This window comes from Sus scrofa, chromosome 16, assembly GCF_054392235.1.
Source record: "Sus scrofa isolate SSC_HxYL_T2T_F1_AM1 chromosome 16, Sscrofa_HxYL_maternal_Yorkshire_Landrace_v2.0, whole genome shotgun sequence".
In the NCBI taxonomy this organism is placed as follows: domain Eukaryota; kingdom Metazoa; phylum Chordata; class Mammalia; order Artiodactyla; family Suidae; genus Sus; species Sus scrofa.
The window spans coordinates 24,910,973-24,933,845 of record NC_139398.1 but is presented as its reverse complement, the minus strand read 5'-3'; the positions used below and the strand labels follow the sequence as shown (position 1 = coordinate 24,933,845).

General features: G+C 32.0%; 1 protein-coding gene across 5 annotated transcripts in view; it reads left to right on the top strand.

Moving 5' to 3' along the window:
* LOC146395468 (uncharacterized) overlaps positions 1–22,873 on the top strand; it is a 586,337-nt gene that overhangs the window by 104,881 nt on the left and 458,583 nt on the right. The window contains exon 3 of one of the 5 annotated variants that reach the window (XM_085001992.1): positions 3,705–3,753. The exons of the other annotated variants lie outside the window; for them this stretch is intronic. Coding sequence (XP_084858118.1) covers positions 3,705–3,753 — 49 coding nt within the window. The remainder of the gene's footprint in view (positions 1–3,704; positions 3,754–22,873) is intronic. 5 annotated transcript variants of the gene reach the window in all.

Below are 22,873 nucleotides of genomic sequence, written 5' to 3'. Positions count from 1 at the left end.
AAAGAAAGACTATGACAAAGTTCATTGTGACAGTCAGGAATTTAGCTAGGAAGAGGAGTGCCCAGAATAAAAAATTCATCCCCCCATTCTAATACTTTAAGATAAACGGTGCCATCTTGATTGAGTTCATACTTACTGGAGACACCAGATAGAAGAATTCTACCAGCCATTTAATTGTCTTGCCAGACTTTAATATTAGAACAAAACCAAGCTTGAACCGTTTAAACAATTGTAATTCTAGAAAGCCCACCAACCTCATCTAAAATAAAATAAATACATTATTTATGAATTTTGTCAAGCAGTCTATATTAGAACCTCAATGTGAAAATCTCAAAGTGGTTCCCTATGTGAAACAAAGCCAAGTAAAAAGAAAAGTGAAACAGTGAGATTGTGTTTCATTCTAAAATCTTCAGTAAAAATCTGATGCTTAAAAATTTGAATATATATACTGTGCTTTGATTTAGTTTAAAATTTTTTAAATAAAATAAAACTGGATATAAAAAAAGAAGTAGGAGTATTAGGACTTAATGCATGCTGGAGATCACTGAAACTTGAACACAGAAGTGGAAGGATGGTTGCGTTAGTTAAATATACACATCCTTTCCTTCACTTTAATACTGTGATAAGCATTATATGGATGTTGAAGAATCAACAAAGGGCTCTTAATGGACATTTTATATTTGACTAAACTGCTCAGGATGGCACCTCTGTTGTGCATTTATTACTGAAGAGTAGGTCCTCACTCCTCTCTGTGGAAAATAATGGGGAGAAGCATATCCTTTCCTTTTTTTTTACTAGCAACTATGATGTGGTAAGATCACTTTAAGCTTTCATATATGCCTCTTTGAACTTTGAAGGAGTGACACAAGGAAAATGTTGTGCTAGATAAAGGAGAAGTGGGTCTAGAGACGATGAAACAAATGGTTTCATTGTTAGACTGATCACTCAGCAGGATCATGGCTGTTTTGGAGTCTGTATTCTTCTTGTCCATTCTCTGAAACTCCTGTATCTTTCCATTACATTCACTTTCTGCCTAATTTAGTCAGAGACAGTTTCTGGTTTTGTATCATAAATCCTGCTTGGTACTCTACTTCTCTAATTAAAACTCATACCACTTCTTTCTCCTTCCATATCATTTAGCATCACAGTCCTATTTTCTAATTCTGGAACACAGCACACTTCTTTTAGTCCCAGAGACCTGGAAAATGCTCCTGCTCTGCCTAAATACACCTTCCCGCTGAACACTACATGACTGGTTACGTTTAGATCTCTTCTGAGAGAAAGAATTCCCTGGCCATTTGTTCACACCACTTAGAGTAAATAAAATTTGTTTTGTTATATATTTATCTAAGTGCTCATATTTACAGTTATTTTTAGTTTGTTTACTTTTTTTAAAAATTTTGGTTCTCCTTCCCAGTAAAACATATACTGTCTGAAAGCAGGGACTAAATGTGGTTTAATCATGGCTCTGTCCCACAAATAACCAAGGGTAACTCCTAATGTAATGATTTCAACATGAAAAAAAGTAAATTAAAAGAAAAAAGTAAAGTTGTTGGATAGAAAGCCATATCAGAAGAATTTCTAAATTATTTAAAATGAATATCATATTTTTATGTGATAGTTACTTAAAATGAATACATTTAACTTTTGGCTTATCCACATATTCGTTTTTATTTTAACATTGATATATTTTGTTTTATCCTTTCTCTTTTTTTAATGTGGTAGTTATTTGTCATTTTATAATCTGACTTAATCACTAGTTTGGCTGTATAAAGCTTTGTTTGAGATAGTATGGGAAGAGAAGGAGAGTGGATGAGGTCAGGGGAGCGTGAGAGCAGTAGCCAGGGTGAGTTGGACAGAAAAATCCAAAAGATAAAGTAGTAAAAACTCCAAACAATGACTCTGTTCTGAGAGGAGGTAAAAAAAATTGGAATACCCTAAGCTTGGAAAGAAAGGCTTATTAAAGCTCGAATGGAGGCTGTCAGTGGGAAAATGTGCTCTTCTCTATTCTGTTAGCGTATTTGTTCCCTTATGTCCCTAAGCTATCCTAGACTACTTGTGGTCAACCGGGGGAGTTTTTGATCAGTTTGTCAGGGCAGTGCTATCCCACCTGCTATTTCTTCAATCCAAACAATTATTCCTTTGGACATAGTGCCCAATGTCTGTTCAGAAAGTTTACCGGTAAAGATCACATGTGAGTCAGAACAGTATATTTGGGAATCTATACCTAAGACTGAAAAGTCGCACCTTATTTTATTTTCCAGCCTAAATATGTTTAACCATTATGAGAAAAATAATACATGTTGGGTTTTTCAGTGAGAGTAGATGATGACATTAAAGTAATAGATACTCAAAAATATCAAAATTATGCTTTCTTGAAATAAAGTTAAAAGATATTAAAATACAAATATATTAGAAGTTTTTTACAATTAGAAGTTTAACTTGTGAAATCCTAAAGCTTAAGTAAAGCACAAATAACAAACCTCAAAATGATATCTTCAATTTGTGGGCAAAAGTAGATCACAAGGCTACCCTTCCACAGTTCTTTCTTTAGTCTTAATACAGGATGGAATACAGACTAGTAGATTAGTGTTGCCCTTTTAAACCAGGTATATATGATTTAAGACTAAAAATTCTTTGTAATGCATGGAAATTCAATGTCTTGTGGTTTAAAAATATCAGATTCCCTTTTGCCAAACTATGTGTCCTTGAAAGTCCTATAAAGATTGTTCTTACCCTTGCCTCTGAACTTGCTACTGTTGCAGTCTATAGCCCTGAGATTTCCTGCATCCCCTGCTACCCTCAACTGGGAATGCTCAGGCAGACCGCTAGTGCTATGAATTCTCAGGTTTTTCCCTGTTCCTTTGGCATCTCCCAACGCTATGCTGCCTTTGTAGAAATCAGTACTTGCCTGGAGGAGCCAATATACATTTGGTTTTAAGAAACACCCAATAAAAAGAGTTCCCTCTTTTTCATTAAGATTCTGAATGAATTGAGAAATAAAATAAGAAAGTGTCTGTTGATGAACTAAAATCACTTTTATCACTGATAAAGACAAATTGTGTTTTTTAGCCCAGAATTAGGAAGATCACCTACACTTTGGTCCGGCATGGAGTTGATGCAAATAGACCTCCCTCCTTTATGTAGAGACTGAAGCAGTTAAGCCCTAAGAAGACCAAAGTCTACACAGGGTTGAGCATGCCCAGTGATTCACTCTCAAACTTTCAGATAGATTATCACTTAATTTTCTCCAGTGTGTACAGAGTAAAGGAGCACAGAAGACCTAGAATGTGCCTGGGGAAGCAGTTCTGACAGGAAACTGGGAAACGGAGAAAATATTTTTCTAAGAACACATATTGTTCCACTTAAGCTTTAACGAATAGAGGAACATTCTTTATCATCACCAGATAGCTTTGCTACAAGCACCAAATCATAATATATGAGAAAAATTCAAAAAATCTAAAGTAGTATTCATTTAGAGTTCAATGAAAAATTATATACAAACATGTTTGTATATGGATTATTTATCACATTGACTTTAGCTATGATAAGTGTTTTAGAAGCCATTCATAAATCTTAAAAACATATTGGTAAAATGGAAAAAAAACCCTGTTGTATAGTATGGCATATGTTTAAATGTTAATATATATGTATATAATATATACACAAACCCAAAAAAAATCATGTCACTCATTTTATTGCAGTATTCACTTGATTGCAATGATCTGGAACCCTGCTTTCAATATCTCAGAGGTATGCCCATATACATGGACACATAATATTGCAGTGTGTGCTAGAACACATCTTTATTGTATTTCTTTCTTCCTATGTCTTACATATTCCAAACACCTTAAAAATAAGTTTCATAAACACACACACACAAAAGCCTTTACCTTAATTTGAGTGATATCTAGTCATTTCTCTTTTGCAATGTTTTACTTTATTGTTCTTAATTACTAGGTTAAATTTATGAGTCTATAATAGTTTACATGAAACAATGGAAATCTCTGGTCAATAAAAAATATAGATATAAAAGTTTTGCTATCTTAAAATTAATATGTGAATTTCAGTGTATAATCCTTTTTAAGTACTTCTTCAGCTTTTCTACTTTTACTCTACAAAACCTAAGTATATGTATTATTCAAGTAGCAACAGTTCCATATTAAAATTTTACTTTCTCTACTCACCAGTTGAGATATTTTTCTTAGTGTTGATAACAAATATCTATCATTTAAAATATAATTTAAGTTTAAAATTTTCATCTACCACGACATAAATACATATGTGGCAAGAGTTGCATATAAAACCACTAATACTTATTGTATTTCTTTTAAGGTCTAGCAAAAATGCAAGTTTTATTTTCTAGAAAAAATAAAATAAAATCTTGGCGTTCCCACTGGCACAGCGGAAACGAATCTGAATAGTAACCATGATGTCGTGGGTTTGATCCCTGGCCTCACTCAGTGGGTTAAGAATCTGGTGTTAGTGAGCTGTGGTGTAGGTCACAGAGGTAGCTTGTATCCTGCATTGCTGTGGCTGTGTTGTAGGCCAGTAGCTGTAGCTCCAATTTGACCCCTATCCTGAAAACCTCCATACGTTGTGAGTATATCCTAAAAAGCAAAATAAATTAATAAATAATAAATAAATTTTAAAAATTAAAAAAATAAAATAAAATCTTCAGTGATTGAGACCAAACATAATGTTATTATTTAAGAACATAAATTGTCATATGCCTTACATAAATGAATTTTAAAATTAAGGCCAATTATATTTTCTTGTTCTAAAATAATTTCTTAATTTTGCTTGATGCTAAATTATTTTATTTTATAAATAGCTATAAATATACAGTTAAAAACAAAGAAATAAAATATCATATGATTCTCATTCTCAATAGATATACCTTAATAAAATTGGAAATTATTTGTAGACAACAAAGATACATAAAAAACATTGAAATTATTTAAATAGGAAGCATAAAATTCTGCATTTGAGAGATGTAAAAATGGTAAAATTTAGATTAAAAATGAACAACAAAAATAGATTTAGTTATTATGGATATAATTTGTAAGTCTGACAAGTGCAATCATAATAAATATAGAGAGAGGGATTGAAAATATTACCAATAGTTTTATCTACAGCAATTGCAATAGCACTTATGTATTTTTTTGTTTGTTCACATATCTTAATTTAAGAAGATAGGCATGTTTCTTTGAATTTAAAAGCTAATCTTTTACAATGGACTGACAGTTCAAGTTAATTTATAATTTTTTAAGGATGCTATCACAGTGATATATAAGCTAAAGAATAAGTTCCCTAAAATTGAATCTGTACTGAAGGGGATGATAAAGCTGATTTAAGTTTTCAGTTTCTACTTTTAAGAGAATGTATTTTCCCAAGGAATATGTGTGTGTGTGTGTGTATATGTCTGTGTATTTATATGACCTTGTCTCTCATTCTCTCTCTGAGCCTGTTTTCTCATTTGTCAAAAAAAGGATAATAATCTGATTATCTAATATATTTTAAAGTAATAATTTCCAAACAGTTCCAAAAATAGAACCAATAATTAAGTGTAGCTTAGAAAAGTTTTTCTGAATAGAGTAATAATTTTCACTCTGCAAATTGTAAACTGTTTATACTTTTATTCAATGTATTATCCCCAGGGTCTACCTAAGGTCTCCCTTGAAGCAGTCAGACATACCTTTTTAGTGATCAATTAATGAAAGGACACTGTGTTCAATTAATGAAAGGACACAGGGTCAAGGGAAGTGAGGTAAGCCCCACATACTCTCCTTACAGCTCTGAAAAGAGAGGAAATAAATCTATCAAGGGGAATATGATAGAAGTGCTGGACATAAGAGTGCTTGGCTTTTGAGAGAAGCTGCAGAGTGCATGACTCTGGAGAAGAATTGAGTAAATGTTTTTGTTATAAAGAATAGCAAGTCCTGAGAGGTGGCATTTGAAGAGTGCACCTCATTTTTCAGTTACCTAAAAGCAACTAAAGTAAAACAATGAAGTAATGTTTGCTTTCTTGGATGAATCACTTCATATTCACATTCTCTTGTACTCAAGACAATTTTGTCCATTTCACTTTTGGTCAGTGGCACTGCATTTACTATCAAGTTATGAAAAAAAAAAAGTAATAAGTAGAAACCTCAATGAAATACAGTTGGGAGACCAGAAAGGAGAACTCTTATGCCATGCCTCACTAGAGCCCAATGGGAAGAAGATTCAGCACATGAACAGCCATGGACTCTGACTCTTTTACAAGAAATAGCCCTCCCAAATATATTTTATATTTTGTATAAAAATGTTCTACTTCCTTTGCCCTGAAGGGACTTGCATATGGTTTGCCATGATTGCAGACCCTAAATTGCAATTCTCTGCTCATCCTTAATAAATCCAACTTTTCTGGAAAAATATCTAGAGGCCTATATATTTTAGGTCAGCAAAGGTTATATATCAATTGTAGACCCAGACATTATTTTCATAGAATTTTAAAGAAAAGATTAGTGTAACAAATGTAACTTGTTTGATAAGTTGCTTGTTTTTAATTATTTTGAGATTATCTTAAGACTTAACGTTAAGTAAACATTTTTTTTAATTTTTCAAATATTTCAAATATACAGGAAATTAAAACATTAAAATGGCATTTATATGATATTTGTCTTTGATTTACTTCACTTAGTATGATAATCTCTACTTCCATCCATGTTGCTGCAAACGACATTATTTTATTTGTTTTAATGGCTGAGTAATATTACACCATGTATATATAACATATCTTCTGTATCCATTCATCTTTCAATGGCACTTAGGTTGTGTCCATATCTTAACTATTGTAAATAGTGCTGCTGTGAACATTGGGGTGTGTGTATCTTTCTGAATTATGGTTTTCTCCGGATAAATGCCCAGGAATGGGAATGCAAGATCATATGGTAATTCTGTTTTTCATTTTTTTGAGGAACTTCCATGATGTTTTCCATAATGGCTTACCAATATACATTCCTACCAACAGTAAAGGTAGGCTCCCTTTTCTTCACAGCCTTGCCAGCATTTATTGGACTTTTGCAGTCTTTTTGAGGATGGCCATTCTGACTGGTATGCGATGATACCTCCTTTTAGTTTGATTTGTATTTCCTCTAATAAAGAGCAGTGTTGAGCATCTTTTCATGTACCTTTCGGCTATCTGAAATGTTTATCTAGATCTTCTGCTCACTTTTTGATTGGGTTGTTTGTTTGTTTGGATATTAAGCTGTATAAACTGTTTGCATGTTTTAGTGATTAATCCCTTGTTAGTAGCATGTTTGCAAATATTTTCTCCTATTCCATAGGTTGCCTTTTCCTTTGTTCATTGTTTCCTTTTGCTTTTCAAAAGCTTTTAAGTTTTAATATCATAGTATGTAATATTATAAATATCATAATAGTACTTATATGTGGAATCAAAAATGATACAAATTAACATATTTTTAAAACACGATAAACTCAAAGACACAGGGAAAAAATAAACAACTTAAAGTTACTAGAGGGGAAAGATGGGGAGATATAAATTATGAGTTTGGGATTAACACACACACACTACTATATATAAAATATATAACCAATAAGAACCTACTGTAGAGCACAGAAAGCTATGCTTAATAACTTGTAATAACCTATAATGGAAGAAAATGTTTGAATTTATATAACTGAATCATTTTACTGCACACCAGAAACAAATACAACTACAAACAAATCAACTACATTTCAATAAAATAAAAAAAAAACCTTTTAAAACACCATTTGCCCATAACACAACCACTGCTAAAAAGAATATGAGAGAAGGATACCATAATGGAAATATTTAGTCAAGAAAAGCCTAAAATCTGCTACAAACTCTGCCCAAATCTCCAGCTGACTCCAAGATGTATTTTAAGAGGTTAGATTTAAACTTAAATAATTTAATTTACATTTAGGTACCATATACTGCAGGAGAAATTAATTTCAGAAATGTTAACTATCTACATAAAATTATCACTCTTTGGAAAAAAACATAGAATCTAGAGTGCCTTCAATAAATCACTCACAATGTGTTTGTTGTAGTAAAAATTACGCAACATAAAAAGAAACAAAAAGATATCCCAAGAGAAAATACAATAAAGAGAAAATACAATCAAGTTGATCCAGATTAAAGATCGGTGGACCAGGATATTAACATCATTGTTATGAATATGATCAAGAAAGTAAATTATACTGGTAATAAATAAATATACAGGAAATCTTTGCAGAACACCATAATTATAAAAAAATAACCAAATGGAAATTTTAGCACTAGAAAAACAATACCTGAAATTGAGAAAGTAATACAATTTTCACTTAACTATTAAATGAAAGTTAAAAAAGTGTCAGTGAAACACAGGTAAATTAAGAGAAACTCCCCATTTGAAAAAGTTAGTTTAAAAAATAAAAGGTTATGAAAAACAAAGTTAAATAGAGCCCTCAGGGAAATATAAAATGGTCTAAAATGTTTGAAATTAAAGTTGCAGAGAGAAAGGGTAAAAAAGAAATAATGCCTGAGGAGTTCTTGCTGTGGTACAGTGGATTAAGAATTCAACTGTACTAGCTTGGGTTGCTTTACAGATGCGGAGTTTGACAGCTGGCCATGCACAGTGAGTTAAAGGGTTTGGCATTGTCACAGCTGCAAGATTCAATCCCTGGCCCAGGAACTTCCATATGCCATGGCTGTGATCATAAAAAAAATAAATAAATAAAATAGAAGTTCCCATTGTGGTTCAGTGGGTTAGGAACCCAACTAGTATCCATTAGGATGCGGGTTCAATCCCTGGCCTTGCTCAGTAGGTTAAGGATCCAGCTGCATCACTGATTGAAGATGGGGCTTGGATTTTGCACTGCAGTCTGATTAGTTATTTTTATGTTAATTGACTAAGAATTGCAAGTACAAATTAAAGATTCTTAGATTGGATAAAATAATAAGATTAAACTATTGTGCATCTACAAAAAGCTGACTTTACATATAGAGATGCAGATAGTTTGAAAGTGAATGGATAGAAAAAAGATATGCCAACTCTAAACCTAAGAAGGAGAGTTGATATAACACTGAATATGAGAGCTGATTTCCAGAAGAGCATGTTACCATAGATTAAAAAAAGTAGACATTTCATAATGAGAAAGGGGCAATACATCAAGAAGAAATGATAAGAATTAATGTGTGTACACTTAAAGGCAGAGCATTAAAAAATAAGCAAATACTAACAGAATTCCATGGAGAAATAGGCAGTTGCATAATAATAGTTGAGGATTTAACACCCTTATAGTAATTTACGGAACAGTTAGAACTGAAGAAAAATAAATTAACACAGAGATCTGAACATTATCATGATCCTGAATTAACAAAAACACTACAGACTGTAAGTTCTATCAACTACCTACCTACCTATTTATCTACCTATCATTTATCTATTTAGGTAAATCTTGGTTGTAAACCTACTATCTATTAATCTACTTATTCTTGACTATGCACTGGTACAATACATACATCTGGTAAGAGTAGGCATCTTGAATAGTTTCAGATTTATAGTTAAATGAACAGGTTTACAAATTTATTGGAATATAGTTATTCATAGAATTATCTTTCTTTTATAAACATCTACTTTGTTGTGTTCTGCTTAAATTGTTCATACCACTATTTGTGTTTCTTACTTTGTATCCCTTAATGTTGTCACAAATTACTTTGTTTCCTTAATCTTCTACAGAAGTTCTTTTGATTCTTACTTTTATTTTGTATTCCATTACTTTAATATTGCCTTTTTACCCCTTTCCTTTTACTGGAGTATAACTTACTCTTATTCATTGTACGTTTACCTTATAATTTATCTGCCATTATTTCTGAGTATTTTTAACTATTTATTTTCTCTGCGAAAATCATTTTCTAACATTTTAATATTTAGTATTTTGACATTGTTCAAACACAACTGTATTCAAGTCTGTATTGTGACTTTAACCAAATTTTTAGTTAGACTTTTAAAGACTGTGTTAGGCTTTTAAAGTTTCTCATATTTCCTTTTATTATTTGTTTATAATTATTTATTTATTGTTTGTGTCTTAAGTTTGTATTCATGGATTGACTATTTTAAAAGTTTGTCTGTGGCCTAATACATGGAAAATATTTAAACTCTTTCATGTCATAGGAAATAATAAAGTAAGATCCCCTGTATCCTTGGCCCAGTTACCTCAAAAGTAACAAACTGCAAAACTCTAATTCAATATCAAAATTATCTATACAAAATAAAATCTTCATAAAAATAATATTTGATAAAATAGACAACTATAATACCTTGAAAATATCAAAATAATATAATAAAATTAAGTATGCACAATAGGACCTCAGAGAACACAGTAAAACATTGAGATAAATTGAAGAGAATCTATATTAATTAATAGCTGTATATATTAGAAGACATCATTTTAAAGATTGCAGTCCTTTCCAAAATGATCACTGGGGAACTTTTGAAAAGTAAAAATTGATAATCTGATTCTCAGTTTTATGTAGAAATTTAGCTTGAGATTAAAATATCTATAGCAATTTAAAGATTGGATCAAGTCAAGATGATTTACCCATTGTAAAATTTGGCATGGTGAGAGTTTTGGCATTGCTGTTTTAGTTGAGTAGCAAGATATTATGGTCTGAATATTTATGTTGCCCCCAAATTCATATGTTGAAATCATAATGCCCTGAGGTAATGGTATTACTACGTGGAAACTTTATGAGATTCTTCATCTGTGAAGGTATATAAAAGTGGCTCCAGAGAGGTCACTAGTCCATTCCACCATGTAAAGATAGAGAGAAGCCTTGTAACCCAGAAGAAAGCCCTTACGTTACAATACTGTCGTCCTGGTCTCAGACTACCATCCTCAGTAACTGTGAACATTACATTTATGCTGTTTATAAGCTACCCAGGCTGTGGTATTTTGTGATTGCAGTTTGAATGCACTGACTCACGATAAATAAACCAGGAAGTACACACATATTTATCTCTAAACATTAGTATTAAAAATAATTTCTATGTGGAATTATGTCTAAAAAACAATTTTTCATTGCTTTCTGTTTTTAAAGAGCAAATAATTTCTCTGTGAGGAAAATAACTACAAGATAAGCTGTCAAATAATGTGTGGTCAATAAATATATGTTTTCCCCCTTTATGTGCAGTTTTATTTGCATTAAACATATCCAAATTTAAAAATTTAAACATCTAGAAATGTCCTAATTGTTTATATTATTTCAATAAGCATGTATCAAAAGATGACCATTTATTTTGCTTGACAATCTGACCTCTATCAAATATGTTATCTTTAAAAATCTGCGGTGTAAGAAGTAATTAAATTACCTCAGCTGCTGCTGCTGCTGTGTGTGTGTGTGTGTGTGTGTGTGTGTGTGTGTGTGTGTGCTTTTGCTCTATAAGGTATAAGTGTTATTCTCTTCTGAGGTCAGTGTAACTTAATGTTTCTGTTTTGAATGAGTCTCTTGACATTAAACTATGTAGCTTCCTACCAATGACAGGCAATGAGCTTACTTCCTAATGTTCACTAGTGCATGGGGATCGTGATGGACTAGCACAGCTCCAGCTTTATCTTCTTTATTCACAAAACCAAAGAACCATGGCTAATAACCATAAGGTATTCCCTTTTATTTCAAACATGGATGCCAAGATTAAGACTGATACTTCTAAAATGGGAAGGTACAGCCACAAATTCTCTTTGATATGTATCTGCCAGAAATTGAGTATCTATAATTTTAATGGGTAGGAAGAATTTAGACTTTCAAGCTTCTAAGGGCTAAATTCTAGTGAGATAGTACTTTTTTCAACTTTTAAAAAGGAATATATAAACTTTAACAGTTTCAGCTGATAGCAGGGATTTGAGTGTAAAGCCAGGAGAGACAATGTCAGATTTTCTCTAGGAGTCAACAGCTCTATTTTTGTCACATATTCATCATAAAAGGATTTGAGAAATCTACTCCATTATCTTTCATTTTATTTAACTTCTGATATATAACTAAGTCAAGAGACTGAAAGAGTAGGAAGAATATATATTTGCCACAGATTTAGGAACTGGCAGGTAACTTATAAAGTTCAATCCAAATGTTCTTTTTAATTAATATTTCTTGAAAATAATCATGGAAAATACTATTTATAAAGGAATGATAATGAAATATTTAAAATAATAATTGTAGTTATTAAGTATCCATCTTTGAAAACATTTTTTCATTATTTTAATGAGATCTATTTTTGAGGGGCAGTACATTCATGAGTAAAGTAAAAAAGACGCAAAAAAGGTAAATTTATCAGGTGTATTTTCTGTGAGAAGATTAATATATGTAGCTTTTTGGTGAAAGAACTCCATTGCCTAAGATTTATAAGGCACAGAGCAATATAAGAGAGTCTCTGAAGGCCCACAAATAATAATACATATATAAATCTAGATTCTGACATCATAGTGGGTCTTTCAAAAAATTTTTCAAGTAGAAAGTTAGAAAATTTAATAGCACTGACTCTATCTTTAAACATTTTGAAATCCACATTAATACTTTATTCATATGGATTATTTTATCACAATGATAGTGTGGAGCTATATCTGGACACTACTCACTCTGGGAAATATATAACATTTTTAAAGTCCAATTCTGTCTTCCTCATGAATCTCCTTTTAAATCACTGCATTGACTATTCCTGAATTCATTGGTTTTACAAAGGAAGTTCTAAATGATTTTAATTTTTAGTAAACCAATAGTTTCTTTGAAGATCTCAAGTCCAACTATTTAGTTTTAATGACCTTCCTGAGCAATCTAAATAATAAAAAACATTATTGAATACTTGAATCTAATGAACTACCTCTTTATGTAAATGATCAGAGATAGGTGACAGTATTTTGAATTAAAATTTACTTGTTTAGGGTATCTTTATTTTGTATTTCCATAAAATGTTGCATTAATTGCAGATGTAAGTCATTACAAGACTTCAAAACTCGTCTTTGAAAAGTAATAAATAGTGCAATACAACTGTTTCTACACCTAGTTTATTCTTCCTGCTAACACTGTCTCCTCTTTCCACTGGTACTGCTGTTAACATATTAACAACAGTTACAACAGTAGTTTAACCACGTTGACCTTCCCGTGATACTTAGAGTGCTTCACCTGAAAAAATATTTTCACAGGACTCCATTTGGTATGCACAACTTCTTTGTCAAAGGGTTGTAAATTTTCGTTCTTTTTTTAATGTTTAACAAAGTAAAATTTTTATGACATTCCCAAAATTATTTAATGTAGGGTTTAGATGGATCTTTCACTTAGAATTTCATACATTGAACATAGTTTTTGTGCCTATAAAAGCAAAGTACTCACCTACAGTCTCAGGAGTTAAATTACTATTTTTGCTCATGGAAGAAAGCAGCATACTGGAAATGTTACCAGCCCTGTATTGTAAAAGTATAAGACAGGCTTCTCGTTTCCATTGTTAGAGGCCACCTCCATATTACTTGTCTGTTATCATGTTCAATAAGTGATGAAATCAAAGTCACATGTGAAGCATACACATTGAACATTTTTAGAGGTACATGCAGTCAATGAAAGCATTTAGAACATGTCATTAATTTAACACCACATCACTCACTAAAGTAGTAGTTAATGTATTTTAAATAATCATATAAAAGGTACCTGTTATATCTTATAGAGTCTATTTGGACATTTTATTTTAATGTGGTTCCATTTATATTATACTATGTTCCTACAACTTTGTAAGAAATATTAAAATAACCTGAAAAGCAGTGAAGTGACATCATTATCTTTTTGGAGAAAAAATAATGACGCCTCAAGATATGAAAACACGTCTCTTCATTGTGTGATGTAAACGGCAAAAAACAAATAATCAGATTTTTTAAGTATTTGTGACTCATCCTGGGAGAAAGTTAGAAAATACCGTGCCACATTCATTAGCTTTTCAGGTCACTACATAGAGTTTAGAAAATTGCTGCCATGGTGTGCTAAATCAGTCATGTAGACTGATGCAAAATGTTAGAGATTAAACTATTTAAAATTATTTTTGTCAGTTTTTATTTCAGTGTTTATCTCATAGCAGAAACATCTCCTCCCTTATATATTAATATAATATTTATATGCTTTATTCTTATTTAAATTCAAATATTTAATTGATTATAAGTTTATATTTTCCATATTAAACATTTCTGAAGTTGAAATGCCTTGTAATCAGTAAGAACATATTATAAAATAGGTTCATTTTTAGCTTTTTCTCTTTCTTAGTGGTAAGAAATAATGTTATATCTTACAAATTATTATATGGAAGATGATATGTATAAGCTATAATTCTGTGAACCAGAAACTAACATAATGTTATAGGTCAATTATACTCCAAAAACAAACAAACAAACAAAAAACACACAAATTTATAGAAAAAGAGATCAGATTTGTGATAACAAGAAGTCAGCAAAGGGAAGAGGGGAATTTGGATTAAGGTGGCTAATAGGGAAAATTTCCAGCTGTAAGTTAAATATATAGTAATGTACAACATGATTAATATAATTAACATTGCTGTATATTATATATGAAAATTGTTAAGAGAGTGGATCTCTTACAGAGTTTTCATAACACAGCAGTTTTATTTTCTTTTGTTTTTATAGCAGATGATAGTTGTTCAATAAACTTATTGTAGTAATAATTTCATAAGGTATGTAACACATCATTTTGTTGTGCACAAACTTGTATAACACTGTATGTCAACTATGTCTCAATCCAACTAGAAGAAAAAAAAAGTGCTTTAAAAAGCATTTGTTAGATATATAATGCATCTGCTTGGAAAACAAATAATGTTTCTATAAAGACTTCTTTTAGGAAATAGTGGTGTACTGCAGGATATTGACAAGTTAGAAAAAAATGTGCTGTGCAAACTATTCTTATAGAATAAAGCAATAGAGTTTTGGAGGATAAGGATTTGTGGGTTCTATTAATATGTGAACACATTAAGAGCAACATTGCACATTTACTAACTCTTAAAAAACTCCATGTGTATACAAAGACATAATCCTGTTAATTTAAAAAGTAATTATATGAAGTAATTCAATCCAATGGATATATAAACTATCAATAATACAATTATTTAATAAAGATCCTCTTGAGACAAGTACATTTTTTTTTTGGAGATCTTGAGGTATTTTAAATCCTGGCACACAATATTTTGATACACTCCAATTCTAACTAACATTCTGGAGGAGGTTTATTTGATCTATTTATGATTTACTTATAACATTCAACAATCTATCCCCCATTTTGTGTCATTGCCATATAGATTTATTCATTGAATCATTGAAAGAATTGAAGTTATATTAGTACAATAACTCCTTTGGTATTAAGTTTTACCATAATTATACTACTTGCTTATTTTTATTATCTTTAATGTATGCTTAGTAATCTTGCTGTGCTTTAAAATTGCATCAATAGACATTCAAAAAGCCTGATGATATTCATGCTATATGAAAATCATTATATCATAGCATTTTAAAAGTTTTTTTTAAATTAACGTATGGTTGATTTACAATGTTTCTTCAATTTCTGTTGTACAACAGAGTGACCCAATCACACACAATTCCTTGTGCTTTACAGTAGGAGTACAATGCCCATCCATTTCAAATGTTACAGTTTGTAGCCACCAACTCCGCACTCCCTGTCCATCCCACTCCTTTCCCCAGTCAACCACAAGTCTGCTCTCCATGTCCATGATCATATGGTAGTTCTATGTTTAGTTTTCTGAGGTACCTCCATACTGTTTTCCATAGTCGTTGTACCAATTTACACTCCCACCAACAGTGTAGAATGGTTCCCTTTTCTCCACACCCTCTGCACCATTTGTGCCATTCTGACTGGTGTGAAGTGGCCTTTTACTTTAGTTTTGATTTGCAGTTCTGTAATAATTAGCCATTTTAGGTCTGACTCAGTACCAGTGTCTCCAAGTTTCTTGACTGAGTAAGCAAGGTTGTGATTCCTTGCCTTAATTTATCTTTGACATTTCACCAATGCATTTTTTTTTTTCCTATTGTACAGCATGGTGACCCAGTTACACATACATGTATACATTCTTTTTTTTTTTTTTTGCATTATCATGCTCGATCATAAGTGAATACAATTAAAAAAAAGAAAAAATGTATCTTTGATATGCTTTATTGAAACGCTTTATATGTTCTTGCTTGTATTAAAACTAATTTCTTTACCATTTTGTTTCATATTCATTGCTTGAAAAGTATAGAATATTTGAATATATGTAAATTCTTTAACATTCCAGTTTAACATGAGTAAACATTGAACATTTGAATTTAAAAATATTTTATTCATAATATTTTACTGTTCTTTGGAATAATAATTATAAAAAGCTAAAATGGAAAAAAAATACTGGAATCTCAATCATGTTCTCTCCATTTAATTTTCATGGTAATTGTCTACAAATTGTCAAATTTACTAGACCAGTATTTGGCAAAATTTTACTTAAGGACAAGATATATTGGAGTTCCTGCCGTGACGCAGCGGAAACAAACCTAGCTAGGAACCATTAGCTTGCAGGTTCTATCCCTGGCCTCGCTCAGTGGGTTAAGGATCCGGTGTTGCCTGAGCTGTGGTGTAGGTCACAGAGGTGGCTCAGATCTGGGCTTGCTGTGGCTCTGGCATAGGCCGGTGGCTACAGCTCAGATTAGACCTCTAGCCTGGGAACCTCGATATGCTGCTTGTGCAGCCCTAAAAGAAAAAGGACAAAAGACAAACAAACAAAAAAAAAAAGGACAAGATATAAAATGCAGTTAAGTTCACATTCATATAGTTTCTGCCCCATCTATTCAGCTGTACTGTAGCATCTCAAAAGCAGGCATAGACCATGGAGAAACAAATAGATGTGTATGTCTTCCAATGAAACTTTATTTACAAAGGCAGATGTAAGTCCCAAAGGCCATAGTTTGCCTATTTCTGAAAAAAATAATTATCACTAATTTTATTTCACCCTTTATGTTGTTTTATTGATGATTGAATGGTATTTTGATTGTTCATTTCTTCATAAACCCTATTTTAGCATTAACACCATTTACTCAACACTTGGATGATTTTTTTTTTTTTTAAGTCTTTTTGTCTTTTTAGGGCCACACCCACAGCATATGGAGGTTCCCAGGCTAGGGGTCTAATCAGAGCTACAGCTGCAGGCCTATACCACAGCCACAGCAACGCCAGATCCAAGCCGTGTCTGTGACCTACACCACAGCTCACAGCAATGCCAGATCCTTAACCCACTAAGCAAGGCCAGGGATTGAACCCACAACCTCATGGTTCCTGGTCAGATTCATTTCCGCTGTGCCATGATGGGAACTCTGGATAAAATATTTTTGTTTTCACTAGATAAACTTACTGGTCCATTTCTTGAAAGATAATTCTTAGAAGAAATATAGCTACATAATTTTCCTTGTGTCTTGTAAAGACATAAGATCTATAACTCTTGCCAAATTTAATTATTTAATTCCACCATAAAATACACTTTTACTTAGTATATATAATCCCAAAGAAACGTCAAGTTTAATAATATCCAAGCTTAGTTCAGCAATTATTTTACCCTAGCTTTCTCAAAAGTATGCCAACTTAAGGCATGGTATCTCCATTCATCTCTTACCCAATTAAAAACACAGAATTCTTGACTAGATGGTCTCCTCTTCTTGAAATACTGCAATCAAGTAGCAACAAATATCTTCTGTTTCATGAAAACTTCATCCCTGCTTTTTATACTTGCCCAGACCAGCTCAGCAGGATGGGGCTGAAGAACAGGTGCTGTGAAACTTAAGGAAAAAAGTTAACATAAAACAAGACACAGAGACATTTGTCTTAAGTAAAAGTGGGAACCTGGGGACTCAAGGTCTCAGGGACCAAAAGCGCTGCCTCAGGAAACCACACTGCTTTTATTGTGCTCTTGAGGATTATGTCAAGTGAGGAGGGGGTCGTAGGTGCAGGGGATAGGTTTTTTTAAAGTTATTTTAAAAGTCACAGAGCCAGTTGCTGATTAAGCTTTTATTCTGACCTTTAGGCATTTAACAATCATTAGCATTTGCGGAAGCTTGGCTTCAGCTATCTATGCATAGCATCTAGAGAATCACCATTGTGCTTCTGCAGACTGTGAGCCTATCTGCAGCAACCTGGCGTGCCTAGGTTTGCACCTAGGTTCTCCTTGCTGATGCATATCCTGCTAATGACCCCTCATAAACCCCTTGAGGCCATGAGGCTCCTCTTTCTTTTATTCTAAGAGGATGCATCATGTTGTGCATACTGTGTGCCGATCTCTACAGGTCCAGCATGCCTAGACCAAAATATTAGGTCCTCATTCAGCTGACTGTGTGAATAACTTATGCCTTTAGGTCTTTGTACTTAAGCTTAAGTCATTCATCAGCACTGCGACTGTTTTTCAAACAAGAAGATGGGGTAAAGAAAAGCAGGACAAGATGGAGTTTTCAGCAAAGGAAATAGAAACAAAGAGGCTAAGAAAATATTGTAGAAACATGTCTCGTGACATATACTTATATTTTTTTCTAGTTAATTAGTTCATCATTTCTTTGCTGAACTCATGCCAACGTTCTTAACTATTGAACCATCTCACTCATCATCATCCATAATGCTACTACCTAAATATGCTTGGTCAGATCCCTCATTTTAAAATTCTTCATTTACTTTCATAGCTTATGTAATGAAAATCAGATTTCTTAACTTTGTACAAAATGTTTTTATTGACCTGAAGGTACTTATTTCTTTTTCTGTCCTCTTCTATTTTCCCTGAATAATACTGAAAATAATGATAATGTAAGGAAATTGCCATGTTCCTCATTTTTTCTGTGCATATGCTAATTCAATCTCAGATTTCTTCTTCTGCATATGTACCTAAACAACTCTTACCCAGCAATTACATGACTGGGTAAAGTTTTAAATATTCTGAAGAGTATTTATTTCTTTTTTATTTTATCAATGTGTCTTAATCATTAAACATAATTTTAAGTGATGTCAAATGATATTTGTCTTGCTCTATCTGACTTATTTCACTTTAGATGATAATCACTAGGTCTAGCCATGTTGCTGCAAATGGTATTATTTCATTCTTTTTATGGCTGAGTCATACTCCATTGTATATATGTACCATGTTTTCTTTATCCATTCCTCTGTTGATGGACATTATGTTACTTCCATGTATTGGCTGTTGCAAATTGTGCTGCAGTAAACATTGGGGAACATACATCTTTTTGAATTATTATGTTCTCTAGATAGAGCCTAAAATGGGATTGCTGGATCACATGGTAGTTCCATTTATAGTTTTTTTTTAAGAAACATCCATATGGTTCTCCATAGTGGTTGAACCAATTTACATTTCCATTAACAATGGTATGGTTCACTTTTCTCCACACTCTCCAATGTTTATTATTTGTAGACTTTTTTTATAGCTATATCACCAATATTTTTTTTCCTATTGTACAGCATGGTGACCCATTTACACATTCTATTTTCTCATATTATCATGCTCCATCATAAGTGACTAGACATAGTTCCCATGCTACGCAGCAGGATCTCATTGCTAACCCATTCCAAAGGCAATAGTTTGCATCTATTAACCCCAAGCTCCCAGTCCCTTCCACTCCCTCCCCCTTCCCCTTGGCAACCACAAGTCTGTGCTCCAAGTCCATGATTTTCTTTTCTGTGGAAAGGTTCATTTGTGCCCTTATATTAGATTCCAGATATAAGTGATATCATATGGTATTTGTCTTCTCTTTCTGACTTACTTCACTCAGTATGAAGAGTCTCTAGTTCCATCCATGTTGCTGCAAATGGCATTATGTTGTTCCTTTTTTATGGTTGAGTAGTATTCCGTTGTGTATAAATACCACATCTTCCTAATCCAGTCATCTGTCAATGGACGTTTGGGTTATTTCCATGTCTTGGCTATTGTGGAATAGTGCTGCAATGAATTTTCCCCTGTGGAATGGTATTTAATATTTTGTATATTTTTGCTCTTGAAACCAGTGCTACCAGGGGTTATATATGTTATATCTTGTCCTTGTGCAGCAGTTTGTGCAAGGTATATTTCTATGTTTAGAATAGTCAACTGAGGTCATACAGATGATAAAATATGTTTTGCCTAATTAACCAGCTTTGTGGCCTTTGATGAGTTGCTTCTCCACTCTTCATTACATTTTTATATTCAAAAAATAAGGATAATTGACATATTTGCAGGTTTTCATAGGGAATTAAAGTTCTTAGATCATCAGTTGTCATATGTAATGAATAAATTTTAGTGAAAATAGTAATAATGATAATTATATATTATTTTATGGCTAAAATATAATGTTAATAATATAACTACCACTGTCAGGATATAGTTATATATTCTAATATAACAATTATGTAGTATTGATGATTTAATACTATTATTGCTTATATTTTATATTTTGTTATTATTATTAATCTACTTAGAAAAAGTGATTGTGAATGATATGAATTATAACCATTTATTCTTATATGGACAACTACATGCCCAAGTACCAGTCAGTGACCTGTAGGTTCATCTGTCCTCACTGATCTGCATTGTCTTAGTTGACACTTTTCATTTTGTTTTTCAATTTGTATAGGTCTGGTTTTGATTTCTACATTTGCATTCATCATCTATTTATTTTCCGTAAACTTAGTCAATTTTAATATCTTCACATACAATGTTAATATTTTTAACCATAAAAGGCTAGTTGAATTTAGTTGAATTCCTATATATTTTATATTTACATAGTGTGTATAGTTAAAAAATTTACAACATAATAAGCTTGTATCTAGTAATATTGTTACTCTCATTTATGTATTATGGTAGTTTCTTTCCTAACCATCCTTTCAAAAAAAAATCTTATATGGAAATACCAATAGTTTTGTTTCTACACATTTTATTTCCTTTTCTTGTTTGTGCAGACTAGTTCCTCAAATACACTGCCAAAAACAAATAATTATAATATCTCATTTTTACTTGAAATGTAATGCTCTAAACCATTTCTTAAAGTTCATTTTACATTTTAAAAAATTTCTGTTATAAGAACAAAATATTTTTTTCTATTCCTGATTTGCTAAATATATGTACAATAAAGAGGTGTTCAAATTTATCAATTTTTAAAAATTATTCCATTATAATGATGATTATTTGCTTTTAATCAGCTGGTATGGTGAATTGAATTTATAATTACATAAATAGCAAACAAAACCTGCATCACTGGAGTAAAATCAGTTAGACATGATGAATTTTTCCTTAGGCAGTACTAGATGTGTTTAGCTACTATTCTACATAGCAGTTTTCCATTTATAGTATAGCCTATAAGATATAACCTATAAATTCCCCAGCTTGTATGTGTTTGTTATCAAAAGTACAAAAATTCACAATGTGAGTTTTAGAATGTTCCTTTTTTTCCTAATGTTTGGAAAATTTAATTTATAAACTTGGAATAAGCTATTTTCAATATGTAATTTTTTCATCTTAAAAATATTATTTTTCTTAGCCGCATCTGCAACTTACACCACAGCTCATGGCATCACCAGATCATTAACCCACTGAGCGAGGCCATGGATCAAACCCATAACCTCATGGTTCCTAGTCAGATTCGTTGACCACTGAGCCATGACGGTAACTCCTGGCTTAACTTTGATATTCATTGTATAGTTTAGAATTTTAAAGACATTATTATGGAATGTGAGAAAGGAAAAACTTGAGAAAAAGGGAACATTCCACTGAAAAAAAATTAAGCTATTAAAGGATTCTAATAATTTATTATCATTCTCATACTTCTAACTTATTCTACCATCTTTTGAACCTAATCATAGTAATACTCAACTGTATCTATGTAGAATCAACTGACATCCTCATCTTTTCTCACCTTCATAATTCTTTCATAATATATTCTGATGAATAACAATTATTGAACTAGTATATAATCATATTTTATTATAGATTATATATTTTCTAAAGTAAACCCAACCTCATGTACCACCATGACCCATACAGCATATACTTTATCCTCATCAATATTGATTTATCACCTCAACATACACTATTTGTTAATAGTATTGTGCTTATATTATTGCTATGCCAAGAATGTTCTTCTACCCTTCATCATCTGAAAAAAAAAAATTCTACTAATCTTTTTAGATCCAGTTCAAATATTGCTTCCTCTCTGAGGGCATCCTTTCTGTTCTTTCACTCAGTTCTCTTGGCATAGATCTATTACTTACTCTGTTACAGAATAAATCAGTTCTACAAATGTGTATTCTTTATCTTATATTTAATCTCCTTCAAAACAGGAAGGTGGTTTTATTCATATACAGACTCTACTTCACAGCGTTATTGTGAGAATTAGGTAAAAAACAAATACTTGAAAAGTACATACACCAGAATTGGAGAGACTTTCTTGCTGTAAAAGAACAACCTGCATATCTCAGCAGCCACATATTTATTGTGGGTCAACAAGGGCACCTGCTTGAACATTTTGTCACTGATGGAGATTCCAACCTGACATGTATATTCTGTATTGCAGAGGAAAGGAAAACCACAGTCTGATTCTTGAAACTTACGCTGGTAAGTGAGAAAAGCCACTTCTGATGACATTAATACCTAGGGACTAGATTTTATTTTGGAGCTTACACATTGACATTTCTTATTATTTATGTGTCATGTTGCTATATGCATAGCTAAGTTGAAGTGAACTGAATAGAGTTAGGATAGCAAATTTTGGAGGAAAAAGTGAATAAATAAAAGTCATAAGATAAAGCTTTAACCAAGGT